At 28.3% G+C, this 14,234-nt stretch overlaps 1 protein-coding gene and 1 non-coding gene across 6 annotated transcripts; both read left to right on the top strand.

Moving 5' to 3' along the window:
* The first annotated feature begins 2,833 nt into the window (after window positions 1–2,833).
* On the top strand, window positions 2,834–6,515 carry LOC107891905 (uncharacterized). 5 transcript variants are annotated; one of them, XR_001682350.2, is made up of 5 exons: window positions 2,834–3,202; window positions 3,322–3,359; window positions 5,199–5,420; window positions 5,706–5,828; window positions 6,142–6,515. It is a non-coding gene; the product is annotated as an uncharacterized protein (transcript). The 5 variants fall into 5 exon arrangements; XR_001682351.2 differs by having other exon boundaries at window positions 2,875–3,202; window positions 4,144–5,420; XR_001682352.2 differs by having other exon boundaries at window positions 2,876–3,202; window positions 3,322–4,201.
* Window positions 6,516–9,045: 2,530 nt separating this feature from the next.
* LOC107892650 (1-aminocyclopropane-1-carboxylate oxidase homolog 1) lies at window positions 9,046–9,785 on the top strand. The gene is made up of 2 exons (XM_016817715.1): window positions 9,046–9,245; window positions 9,449–9,785. Exons 1-2 carry the CDS (start codon window positions 9,046–9,048, stop codon window positions 9,783–9,785), a joined length of 537 nt encoding a protein of 178 aa, XP_016673204.1.
* The last annotated feature ends 4,449 nt before the right edge of the window (window positions 9,786–14,234 follow it).

The following is a 14,234-nucleotide window of genomic DNA, read 5'->3' on the forward strand; positions in this document are numbered from 1 at the left end:
AATATATTATACATATAACACCCATGCACTTAAATATATATTATATATATACCACCCATGCACGCATATATATATTATTCATATAACACCCATGTATGTAAATATATTATAGAGAAAATATAAAAGATGCAGAAATTTTTTAGAGAAAGCTTTCAATCTTAGATGTAACAAATTTTTAAAATTAAAAAGGATGGGGAGAAATTGGACTGCTAGTGGCTTTTATAGCCAACTAATTTTTTTAAAATCGGGCTATTTGCCCTTTAAGTCCTCTCTTATTTCTCCCTTGTTCTGGTAACTTCTTTTTTAACTACTGGTCTTAATTTACACATTTAACCTCTACGTTAACCACTATTTCAAATTAGTCTCTATTAATTTTTACTAATGGCCCAATTATTAATACCATTATTATTTAATTTTTTTTTATTATTAACTAATTATTTATTTTTATCCTATTTCAGCTTCTACAACACAAAACCCAATTTTTCTCTCGAGCCCACAATCTAATGCCTATTTCTACTAACTCGGCTTTCGGGATGTGAAATAAATGTTCAAATTATTATATGAATTAGTTATGGGATGAACTCACCTTGTTGATATAGAGTTGCTGGATTTATGCAAAATCTTTAAGTTGAATAACTTATTTTATAATTCATAAAATGAGGTAAGTTGTTTTAATAATTGTGAACTTAATAAGAATTTATAATGCTTACTCTCTTGTTTCCTTTTTCCCTGTAGTGTCAACTTGCAGAAAGTGTCAGGTGGATCGTCGAGAAACTCACACTATCTCAATATTGATTCAGTAGTCTTTCTATTGTTTAAAACCCGATTTCGTGGCATGTATATAGACGATTTGTTTTTGGTCAATCTGAATGTTGGTACTTTGCTTCTTGATTGTGGTTTGTGTTTTAAATGGTTATATGTTATGTGCATAGACTATTTCGGGCAGCCCTCAACTAGTCCAATCGCCAGACTTGAGCTATGATATGCTACGATTAATTTCAGAACAATCACATGCAATTAAAATCATTGAATGGTCATATTAATACGCACATTAATTATTACAAATGAAAATGGAACTAAATCAAGTTTTAAAATACAATAGATTAGATTCGGTGATGAAAAAGGGCCAAACTATAAATTTTTAAAACTTTGGAACTAGGTACCGATGCTAATAGAATAAATACAGATACTTTTATTGTAGGTATCGGTATTATAATCAGTATCAATACCATTTTGACATTCTACAAATTTGAAAACACTGTTCATTTGGTCAAGTATCGATACTTTTATCCAGATGGTAAAAATTCACAAGTTTGAAAGTTTATTTCATGCCCAAACCTATATCTTAATTCATAGATATAAATATGTACACATATAACCTTCATAAAACTCACTCAATCCATTACAATCATGTCATGATTTAACCATGATCTATTAATCATCCACTACACCAAAATAGGCTTTTAGCGGTATTTTTAGCGGTGTTTGGACAAAAAAACGCCGCTAAAAAGCGAGCATTAGCTGCGCATTTAGAAAAACGCAGCTAAAATGAAGCATTAGGGGCACTTTTTGAAAAACGCCACTAAAAATAGAGCATTAGCGGCGTTTATAATGAAGCGCCGCAAATAACCCAAGCCCAACGACGCCGTTTACTGAGGCTTTGGGGAATTTAGCGGCGTTTTTCAAAAAGTGCCACTAATGCTGGGGCTTTAGCAGCGTTTTTGAAGAAGCGCAGCTAATGCTGTGGGATTTAGCGGCTTTTTTTAAGAAGCGTCGCTAATGTTGGGGGCTTTAGCGGCGTTTTTGAAGAAGCGCCGCTAATGCTCTGGGTTTTAGCGACGTTTTTGAAGAAGCATCGCTAATGCTCTTGGATTTAGCGGCGTTTTTAGGGAAAGCGCCGCTATTGCTCTAGGCTTTAGCAGCGTTTTTAAAAAGCGTCGCTAATACTCGAGGGCTTTTAGGGTTAATTTAGGGATTGGTATTTAAGGGTTATCGTATACGGTTTAGGGTTTTAGGGTTCATGATATAATGTTTATTATTTTAGGATTAGAGTTTTGAGTTTAGGGTTTATGGTGTAGGTTTAGGGGTTGGGATTTGGGGTTTAAGGTTTAGGGTTTACGTTTTAATGTTAAGATCAGATTAGTGTTTACGGCTTATAAGATATAGAAGTTTAGTGTTTTAGGGGTTGATGTTTATGGTTTACGGTTTAGTGTTAATGATTTAAGGTTTAAATGCATGGTTTTGGGTTTTGAATTTAGGGTTTTGGATTTAAGATTTAAGGTTTAGGGCTTAGGATTTAGTGTTATAGATTTTAGGGTTTAATTACTTTTGTGATATCAAAGTCAAAAAAATTACAAATACTTTTTGTTTTTTACTTCTTATTATGTTATTAGGGTTCTAAGTGACACGAATGCTTAGTTTATTGACTCGTGGTGGCATATATGTTATGATGAAGCAAATTAATTGTGTTATTTACATTCATTTATTAACTTAAAAATAGAGCATAAATTTAAAATTGAAATACATTATTTGAATAATATTAATAATTTATAAATTTGAATGTTGATAATATTTAAATTATACACTCTCTAAGATTTATAAAATTTATTAAATTTTAACAATTAAAAATATCATATTTTTAAATAATATTATTGAAATAATATTAATAATGTCATATTAATGTATCAAATTCATAAATCTATTAAAATTTTGAAAACTTATAAACTTATTAATATATATTTAAAAAGTGAATAATTAGTGGCGTTTTGTCAATAAACGCCGCAAAGAATGTAATAAAAATTGAACAAAATGGCACCGTTTCATTGACGAATTAAATATTAGTGGCGTTTTATCTCCAAAAGCTGTAAAAATTGTAAAATTAGTGGAGTTCCATTGTGAGCGCAGCAAAAATTGAAATAGAAAATGGCGTCGTTTGAAACATATAATCAGTTTTGGACTATATCCCCGCTCTCAGCCCCAAATCCCATATCTGTCGAAATCCCTATTTCTTTTTTTCTATCTACAATTTCTTACATGCGATTCTTCAATTGAAAAGCTTTAGTGTTTCGGTGTTTTGGTTTCTTGCAAACTTATAAGGAAAAGCTTCATTGTTTTGATTTCTTGCCTTACATAACCCACACAGAGAAGACGAAGAAGGTGGCCAGACATTCAGATTCTGTCGTCGGGCGAATCAGTATTTAAGGTTCGATTTCCCAATTCTGCGCATTTAAAGATTGGGTTTTCTTGTCTTTGTTAATTCTTTTTTGTTTGTTATTTGTTGATGACCCTGAAATATCTTGAAATCGTCTTCTCTGTGCATAGGGTTTTCGATCGTTTCATTTTTCTTCATCGTCGCGAAGGTACTGTAATGGTTTCACTTCTTTTATATTGGGAATGCTTTCATTGGTTTGGAGTAAATGTTATGTTGTTAGTGACGACAATTTGGAGTAAATGTTATGCTTTCATTTCTTTTTTGTTGGTGTCGATAAAATCATGTTCTTGTTTTTTTTAGTATGAAATATTGATGTGTAATTTAGGTTTTATTTTATTAATTGATAAAAAAAAGTTGTTACAAGTTTATGATGATTACATTTCCAGGTAATGAATTTGATTTTAATTGGATTTTTATGAGACTATGTTTCTCAAGATTTGAATGACAGAAATCATGAATTTAGGTTTTGGCATTCGTAAGAGTAGTATAAAATCTCAAAAAAGAAATTCAAAAAAATCATGAATTTAGGTTTTGGATTTTAATTGGTTTTTGCAGCTAAGATGGTACCTTCTATTGGTTTTTGCTACTAAGATGGTACCTTCTATTGATTTTTGCTACTAAATCAACCATGTCTGGAGACCGAACTCTATATCCCCAAATGGCTAAGAGCTCATCCATACCAAATGGATATATTTAAAAATGCTTACTTATCTTTTGATATGTTCATGCCTATAGCGTACACCATGTTTTGATTTTTTGTGGTTCATATTAATTATTTCTTTGCATTGATTCATCTACTTTAGTTAGATACTTTGGTGCTATCTTGAAAATAAAGCCAAACAGTTCCATAAAAAATACATTATCTGGAAGTATATATTTGGTATTGTAGCTTTGGAAAATGATGGTAATGTGGGTGTGTTCATTTCTATAAGGTAATGGGTGAATTTCTATGGTGATGGTGAGGGATGAGGGTTGAAGACGATTTGGATGGTAAGGTCATGATGATTTTTTAAGATTTGCAGAGAGTTGAAGATGAATGGCACTTTCTTCTTATTTTTTTCTATATTTTGTTTAGAAGGAAAAAGTTAGTTTGTCCCTTATTTGCATTGCAGGTATGTGCTAGTCTGTATAGTAAAAATATGTAAAAAAAATTATAATTAGATTTGTAAAAATATATAAATATAAAAAATACATTAAAGTTAAATTATAAAATTATAAAAAAATTGAAGGTAATCCATTGAAAGGGGTGGAGTCCCTGTATTTCGTGAAATACAAATTGGGCATCCATGTATGTATTGGTGTTTATTACTTGAAAAGCAAGGAGTTTAGAAGGGTTGGTTTATTTATTAATACAAATTTATTCAATTACAGGATGGTACTGAAGGAATAAATCTCAGAATTTGTGCTGCTAATGCTATATATTTTCTTAATAATATTTCAGGAAATTTTATATATACTACTTTAAAATATTGATAATTGAGGAAATAAACTTTACTGATTAATTGTGTTCATAATATTTGGAATAAAAAAGTAATCTGAATTGCTACAACATGCAATGGTAAGTAGAGTGTCTGTCGAAGTATATACCAGTAATAGAAATCACCTTGGGGTAATCTAACTTCCTGAAATCTGAAGTTCAACAGAAGCATGTCATGACACGATAACAAACAAATTTCTTATACATAATTTTTTTCTTGATTTATTTATGTGTTCTTGTTACTGTAAAATTACATATACAGCATGAATTAGTGTAAAAAGAAAAAATGGTTGAAGTTGAGCAGGTGTAGACAATATTTCATTCTTTATACATCTCTCTTTCTTACTCTCTAGTTCCCTTCTGTTTTTCAGCTGGTGTTCCATGCACCACAGTTCCTTTTGAAGAATGAAAATTGAAGCTTTTTCTTTCCATGTTCACAGATCATGGAAAATTCTTTATACATTATCATCATTGATGGTACTTACCTCTGGAAAATTCTTCTGTTCACAGATCATGAAGAACAATATTTCCCATGGGGACATAGAAGAAGTTTAATCAATTTGCAATATGCACAAACAAGAATCTAATATAAAAAAATTCGAACATAGAAGAAGTTTAATCAATTTGCTTGCAAAAACTCTTCAAGGTCTATCTCTTTCATCTTCTTAATTAATTGTTAATCTTCCCAATGGCCGCCTACCAAAGAAAACGACATTTTGTCAATCAAACTAGGTATGTGTTTTCTTGGTTTTTTATATATATTCTTTTCTTTTGACAAAGAACTTGAGGTTTAATTAAATTTGACTAAGGACTTGGAGTTGAACTAATTTGATTCTTGTTTTTTATTTTATTTTATTTTATTTTATTGGCAAGAAAGATAAAATATTTTATTTATCAAATAATCTAAAAGATTTTGAATTCATGATTATTGGTTTTGTGAGCATATTAGACAAGACAAAATTTATGTTTAATGCATGATTATTGAACTTGTTTCATTTGTTATCCTTTTTGCAATAGGAGGAACTGAGGTATCAACTATTTGCAGTTGTGAAACAGTCCGGATTCAAACCTACTTCTGGACACTATGTTTGCTACATTCGATCCTCTCCTAATATGTGGCATAAGATGAATGATTCAAGGGTAAGCGTTGATGAATTTGTTCACATTTTAATGTGCATTCTGGTTTTTACTAAGGATAGTTACTAACATATCCAGTTTCTGAACTGGATACAATGTGTTTCTTGCTTATGAAGGATACCTTACAGAGGGTTCTATTTCCCCACTGCTTTAAATATTTTGCTTGTTCTTCAAGCATTTGGATCTGATAATTTCACTGATATTGCAAATTTTCATCCTAAGTTTGAAATTTAAGTGTCCACTTCTAATATACTCGGTAACATTTTGATGGTACTTAGAATAATAGTGCATAATGGTCATGTTCTGTCTTTTGTAGGTTACTTGTGTTGAAGAAGAAGCTGTGCTGTCCCAGGAAGCCTACATTTTGCTCTATGCTAAACAGGGTATACCTTGGTTTTCAACTGCAATAGAAGTGCAAAAGCCTTGTACAGAGCCTGGAATTTCTGATTCTTCACCAAAGTCCTAGATGACATAGACTTTGCCTCCAATCTTGAGGTGGAAAAGAGTGCCAATTGCAGTGCCAATGAAACTAAAGATGTTGCTGATAGAGCTTCAACTAAATTCTCTTGTGATGTGTATAGTCATAGGTAGGTTCAACTAGTCAGTATGTTTCTCATATGTATTATTTATTTTACTTTTGATTCTAAATTTTTATTTTTACTTTAATATTTACGACAACTTGAGTTCTAACTTTTGGATTTTAATTGTGTTATTAATTTATTATTTTAAATTCTAAAACTAAATTCATTAATTTTTATATTTAGTTTTAAAGTTAAAATTTTCAAAAAAAATTTAATTTAAATAATATTTTTTATTTATACTTGAAAGTATATTTAAAGTTCAAATTTAAAAAATAAAACATAATATAATATTTATCATAAAAATAAATATTATTTGATTAAAATATTTTTTTAAATGTTATGTTTTTGTGGCGTTTTTGCGAGAAGCGTCGCTAAAGGTTTGTACTATAGCAGCGTTTGTGGGAAAAGCGCCGCTAAAGGTCTTGAGATATAGTGGCGTTTGTGGAAAAAGTGCCACTAATGGTCTTGATCTATAGCGGCGTTTTTGGGAAAAGCACCGCTAAAGGTCTTGATCTATAGCGGAGTTTGTATAGAAGTGCTGCTAAAGGTCCCTATCTATAGCGGCGTTTGTGAAAAAAGCACCACTAAAGGTCCTGATCTATAGCGGCGTTTGTGGGAAAAGCGTCGCAAATGTTTGCGGTGCTGACAACAACGGCATTTTTTGCAGTGCTTTCAAAAACGTCGCTAAAGGCATAAAAAAACGCCGCTAAAAATCTGTTTTGGTGTAGTGATCTTATCTATTATAATTAACCACTAAGTATGCAATTAGGTACCATTATCCTAATACTAACTAATATGTCATTTGACACGTTCACAGCCAAATTCAAAACATAAACTCAATTATACATACAAGCATGTATCATCATAGTACAATTTACCTTTGTACATTATCAAAACTTACCATGTCATTGAAATAAATTAATTTAATGAATGCATATACCACAACTATCAACTAACATATATACCATACATTTCACCCAATACTACCATTTCCTAGCCATTTCATGATCTAAAATCAAACATGTTATCACCACACATACTATCATCATTTACCCTATATACATACCATAGTAATCACTAAATTCAACCTTATGCAGGGCAACCTTACGTCACCATTTTGTGGAACATCATTAGGTATGAATATATTAGATACGTGCAACTCGATTGGTGAAGGTGAAATAGTATCTCTCCCCCAAAAAACATGTTTTTTGTACCACCGCACAAAGAAATATTTGGTTGCGAATGAACAAAATACTGAGGAATTGTCCATACATAAAATCATAATTATTGATACGGTAATTTTTCATATAAAAAGGGAATCTTTTGTTACAATAAAAGTAGAAGTGATGTGGATTATTCACGAATTGAAGTCGATTTGCTTTATAAAAAGAAGATATCAATGAACTTCTATGAAATGGTTTCACGAGATTTAGTCAATTGTCTTGATTGTGAGCTATTATTGAGAAATAGGAATCCATGTTATCAAAAGATTTTTTTATATTTTTACATAATATTAATGAATTTAAAAATTATTTAAATATATATTTTTACTTCACAACATTTTCAAATGGACATTTTTTTTAGAAACACTTTTTTTACAACAATATAAACCCTTTAATTTAGGGAATAACTTATATTAGGATTGATCCTAAAAACTGTTAGGCGCTAATAAAATTTCACCACATCATCGAATTTTAAAGACATCAAATTACTATTATATATCCATCCATATTCAGTCTACTCTCCAACTCTAATTAAATTATTTAAAAACATAAGTCCATAAGTAATTTATATGATTTTGAAATTAAGAGTTTTTTCTTTACAAATTTTTTATCCCACAGTTTGTTGCCTTATCATTTATAGAAAATTGATATTATTTTAAAAAAAATTTCAATCAACAATTTTATTCATAATAAAAACTAAAATACAATTATATTATTAAGAAAGTTAATTTTAAGGTTCAAAATTTTTCCTTCCAAACAATATCTCCTAGGCTCAAACTTTAGTATTCTCTTAAGAGTATAATGTGGCTTGCCATTGCACCCTAACATTTGTTGATATTTGATTTTTATTTCAATTACTTAGGTTTTTAAATAATTTAACTAGAATAAATTAAATATGAATAAGTGTATAATAATAATTTTATGTGTTTAACATTTGGTGATTTTGGTGATGGGAAGAAAATTTTAGGATAAATGTAAGTTATTCCCTTAAATTTAAATTGTATTTAATATATTAATTTTTAAGCACCACAAAAATAAGAACAGAAAGAGGCTGCTTTTTCTTTTCATAACAACTTTATATAGATAGTTAGGGTGTCAAAGATTCTCAAAAGCCAAAATCCTTGAACATGGCAGAAATAAGCTTAGAACGAGCTCAAGAATCCATTGTGGATCGACAACAGGAATTGAAAGCTTTGAATGAAACAAAATCAGGGGTGAAAGGGCTGGTAGATTCGGGCTTGCATCGACGAACAGTACAAGCTTGAGAGAAACAACGTCCATAACCAAATCCCAATCGTAGACTTGACCGGCGTCGACGATGCTCCAAATTTACGTCGCGAAATAGTTAAGAAAGTTGGAGAAGCTTGCGAGAAATGGGGTATCAACCATGGGATTCCGTTGGCGACTACGGATGAAATGATAAATGGGCTTCGCAGGTTTCATGAACAGGATGACGAAGCTAAGAAAGAGATTTATTCTCGAGATTACTCCAAGAAAGTGTATTATAATAGTAACATCGATCTTTACAAGGCGGAAGCAACCAGTTGGAGGGATACCTTGTGTTGTGTTATGGCACCTCGTCACCCTCTTCGTCAAGAACTGCCTGCGGTTTGCAGGTAAGTAGTAAATATAACCTCTATCATCACTGTCCTGAATGAATGAATTAATTAAGTTTAATTGGAGCAAATGTTGCTAGGAGTATAGATCAGTCACGTATGAAATGAAGGAAATTAAAACGTAAACAGCTACTTATATGAAACATATTTTGATACGATAATATTTGTGCAAAAATCATATCTGAAGCTAACTTCATCCGCAGAGATATAGTGATAGAATATTCAAGCAAAATGATGAAATTAGGGCAGACTTTGTTAGAATTGATGTCGGAAGCTCTGGGTCTGAATCGGAGCTATTTGGAAGATATTGGGTGCGGTGAGGGAATGCTTGTGAAATGCCATTACTATCCATCGTGCCCCGAACCGGACTTGACATTGGGCAGCAGCAGTCACACCGATACTGGCTTCTGCACCGTAGTTTTACAAGATGAAATCGGCGGACTTCAAATCCTCTATCAAAATCAATGGCTTGATGTTAATCCTGTCCGTGGAGCTCTGGTTGTAAATTTGGGCGATATGATGCAGGCAAGCCCACCTTAACTTTAACCCTAATATCATAATTTAGGTATTTTATTGCTATATATATTATATTATAAAGTCTAAGATCGAGCATAACATATTTATATTATTGACATCTCACTTATTAAATTTATATTTTTAAAATATATTTAATAAATTATCTCAATAATTTTTTATTTTAATTATTTAATATTTTGTTAATAATTTCAGTTTAAATCATCTCAATAGTTGACCATTTGGAAATAAATTTACATTAAAAACTTATCATTTTAAAAATAAATTTTTAAAAAAACATGATGTATAACTTAAAAACAAACCGGAATTCAAAAAAAAAAATATTTACATTATAAAAAAGACACGCGATTAAATATGGAAAAAGACGCACAAATTTTATTTACTTCTATTATTTTAAAATAAAATAGAAGATAATTTAAAATTATAAATACATTATTTGAAATAAATATAAAATATTCAAATAAAAAAATGTGATCTCTATAAACTTTTAAATTATATTTTGATTTTAGATTTAAATTTAGTTAATTTGATTATATAGTTGATTTTTAAATATATATATATATATATATACAAAATGTCTATTTTTTAAACTTTTTTATATAGCCAATGGGAAAAGATTGTAGAAAACAATGATGCCACATCATTTTATGCCACATCAGCATTTTCGTCCTGAATTTCAGTATTTTCATTCAGAAAAAAATTAAATCCAAATTAAAATCTTGAAATTTAGATAAAATTACTGATGTGGCATAAAATTATTGAAAAGGGATAATATCCCTATTTCATATCATCCTTTATCATATCCCATTTATTTAATTGTCTTATCCTTAGATTTCTTTTTTAAAATATCATTATAATTTTATCATACAAGAGATAATGTCCAAAAAATAAATTCTGAATATTATAAAAAATATCATTTTTGCATCTTAATTTATTTATTTTAACTAATCAACTTTTCCATTAATTAATTTATTCATTTTAATATTTAGATTAAAGTTAAAAAATTTCTTACATAATTTAATTGAAATAATTTTTTATTGCTCCTTTGAAAATATAGTTTAAAGTTCAAAATTCAAAAATATTTATCATAAACAAGGGCGTAGCCATGGGCTGGTATGGCCCTGGCCTCTCTAAAATGAAATTTTTTTATTTAGGTCCTTTGATTTTTTAAAAATTTTAAATTAATAAAGTTAAAATTGTACTTTAATTTTCTTATAAATAATAAAATTTAATCTTTTAAAAATTATAAAAATATAAACTATTCAAATAATAAAATTATATTTTTACTACCATAAAAATGAAAAATAAAATTTCAGACCCTTAAACAAATATTGCGATCATAAAATAAAAATATAATTTAAAATCCTTTTATGAAAATCCATAAGTATTTGGGTGATGATGGATGGGGGCATGGGGCTTTCTCGTCTCCTGTTTTTTCTCAAACGATTTCTCTACCAACCAATCACATTCATAGACTGTGACTTAGGGGTCTTAGCCTGAGGAAAACAAAAAGAAACCAAATCTATTGCCTTTTGTTAGCCTGAACATGGAGACATTTGAAGTAGTCGTAAAACTATAAAAAAAAGTGGTGGAAATTTCAGACAGGACACATTCAAAAGAAAACCCATCAGCGGCTTTTATGATCAAAACCTACCCGAAAATGTCACGGTAGAAAACCACACGGGTTCTGCAAAAAGCCTTTGGATACTGCATGCAGTGAAAAAATGTTGTGTTTCTCACTTAGACCACAGAATCACAAATATCCAGAACCAACAAAACTGTATTAAAAATATAGCTTAAATTTCATAATAAAACATTTATCATAAATATAAATAAAGTTAAATAATATCTATCCTAATATTAAAAATATTTTAATGTTTGTCATAAAGATAAATACTATTATCAAAAAATAAATATTTATTTCATAATTATATATATTAAATGATTACTTCTTTTATATTTCAAATCTAAGTTCATATATCTTATTTATTATATTGCATTTAATTGTGTTCAATATAAAATAAATTTAATAATAATTAATTTCTTTTTCCCCTCAAAATTGATTTTTAAAATTTTTAAAAACTGGTATGTAATTTAAATTATTTTATGTAATAATTTTTAAATATTTCACTTCTACTTAAAAAAACTATTCATATTACAAAAAAAATTAGTGAATTATTTTTTATTTTTTAATAAGTCAAATATATGCTTTTATGTTATTTAAAACTTTATTTTGTACCACCAAAATATATTATTTAAAATTTTATTTCTAAAATTAAAAATTATTAGATATATATAATATGATTTCTAGGATTAAAAATTTAAAAATAAAATTATTTTAAACTTTATTATAACAATTTTATCTTTCAAATTTACTTCCTCATAATTAAAGCATAAATTATATTCATAACATTACAAATATATTATATTTTAAAAACTTAAGTATAATTTTTAATTTGGTTATATGTTTTAAATATTATTTTATTAATAATTTTATTTAATATATCGTTATTTAAATAACAATTTTATAAAACATACGAGCAATCCATACATCACATGGGATAAAAAACTAGTATATTATATCTCGAAAACTTAAGTATATTTTTTAATTTGTTTATATCTTTTAAATATTGTTTTATCAATAATTTTATTTAATATATCTTTATTTAAATAATGATTTTATAAAACACACAAGTAACCCGTGCATCACACGAGATAAAAAAACTAGTATATTATATTTCAAAAACTTAAGTATATTTTAAATTTTGATTATATCTTTTAAATATTTTTAATCAATAATTTTATTTAACATATCATTATTTAAATAATAATTTTATAAAGCACACTTACAACCCATGCATCGCACAGGAAAAAAAATTAGTTATTTATATTTAAAGCTTTGAATATTCATTTTTCTGAAATGCTTGTCAGACATACATATATAAGATGTGATTTTCAGAAATATCTAATTACATAGATCATATCCATGTCGAACACATCTATATCCGTCTTTCACATTCAAGAAGCAATATAGGTTTAAGTTAATCATGTTTGTGTAAACTATTTCATGTTGTACTATATAGGTTTTGAGGTGTTCATATCGTGTGCATGTTATTTTTGTGTCGTATTATGTTTTCTTTATGTTTTCCAGGTCATGTTGGATAATACTTTTATTAAATCTAATTAATAAAAGATATGTAAATATCAACTTTGACATAATTATATGACGTGAGCATGGTATGAATACATTTGTCTCTCAAAATTTATATAAGATATTAGTTTACAATGTTAGTAATTAATCTCACGTTATTAACAAATATATAGTATAATAAATTTAAAATAACCAATTCTTTATAATTTAGGTAATTAAATTGGATGCTTAGCTCACTGTATAGCTGAGCTTACTTATTGAACTTTATAAATATATGGTTGAAAGATAGACACTAGGGTTGTGTGATCATTGTTTTTATATATAATTGGTTAGGGTTTCCATGAATCAAGCATTACTTGACTTTGGTTAGCTTCATGTTTCGAATTCCTCAAACTTAATTTAACAATGTCTAAATTAATTTACAAATTTCTCATTTAGATCCTTCTTCCTAGTCAATGATTATGGGTTATTTTGGGTTAATTTTTTTTAACATTTAATGCATTGATTTTATTGAACTAATGTTTTCTTTCATTTTCTAACATTTAATGTATTGGTTCTATTGAATTTAAAAAAAAAAATCGTTAAATGTAATTTTTTTTTAAATATTTAATTGATGGATAGATATCTTACATATGGTTATGAGTTGCTCGAACTTAGTCAAACTACTTTCAAGTTTATTTCCATCTTTTAAGTGCCAAATCATTTTGGAACTATTTGAGTCAAAGACTTTACTTCAATAAGGCAGTGAAATAAATTATGTATTTGACTATTGTGTTGCTTGTAAACTTAATTGAACTACTTAAGTTTATTTCCATTTTTCAAGTGCCAAATCATTTTGAAACTATTTGAGTCCAAGACTTTATTTCAATAAGACAGTGAAATAAATCATGTATTTGCAAGCTATTATGTTGCTTGTAAACTTAATCGAATTACTTTTAAGTTTATTTCCGTCTTTCAAGTGCCAAATCATTTTGGAACTATTTGAGTCCAAAACTTTACTTCAATAAGGCAGTGAAATGAATTATGTATTTGTAAACTACTGTGTTGGTTGTGAACTTAATTATATTTTTAGTTCATTTTCAACCTCTAAGAGCCAAATTCTATGTTCTAAAGTTACAATTACTTGGACTTCGTTTTAGTCTTATTAGTTACACAGTTTAAAAGCTTGTTACATTTATATGGCAAACACAAATTGCCATCTCATACATACGCGAATAGGAGCAAAGGCAAAAGGAGTAGGCAAATTACTGGTCGTCCTAAAATATAAAATTTAAAGTTTAATCCCACGATAGATTAAAAAATTT

The sequence above is a fragment of the Gossypium hirsutum genome, chromosome D09 (assembly GCF_007990345.1).
Source record: "Gossypium hirsutum isolate 1008001.06 chromosome D09, Gossypium_hirsutum_v2.1, whole genome shotgun sequence".
In the NCBI taxonomy this organism is placed as follows: Eukaryota; Viridiplantae; Streptophyta; class Magnoliopsida; order Malvales; family Malvaceae; genus Gossypium; species Gossypium hirsutum.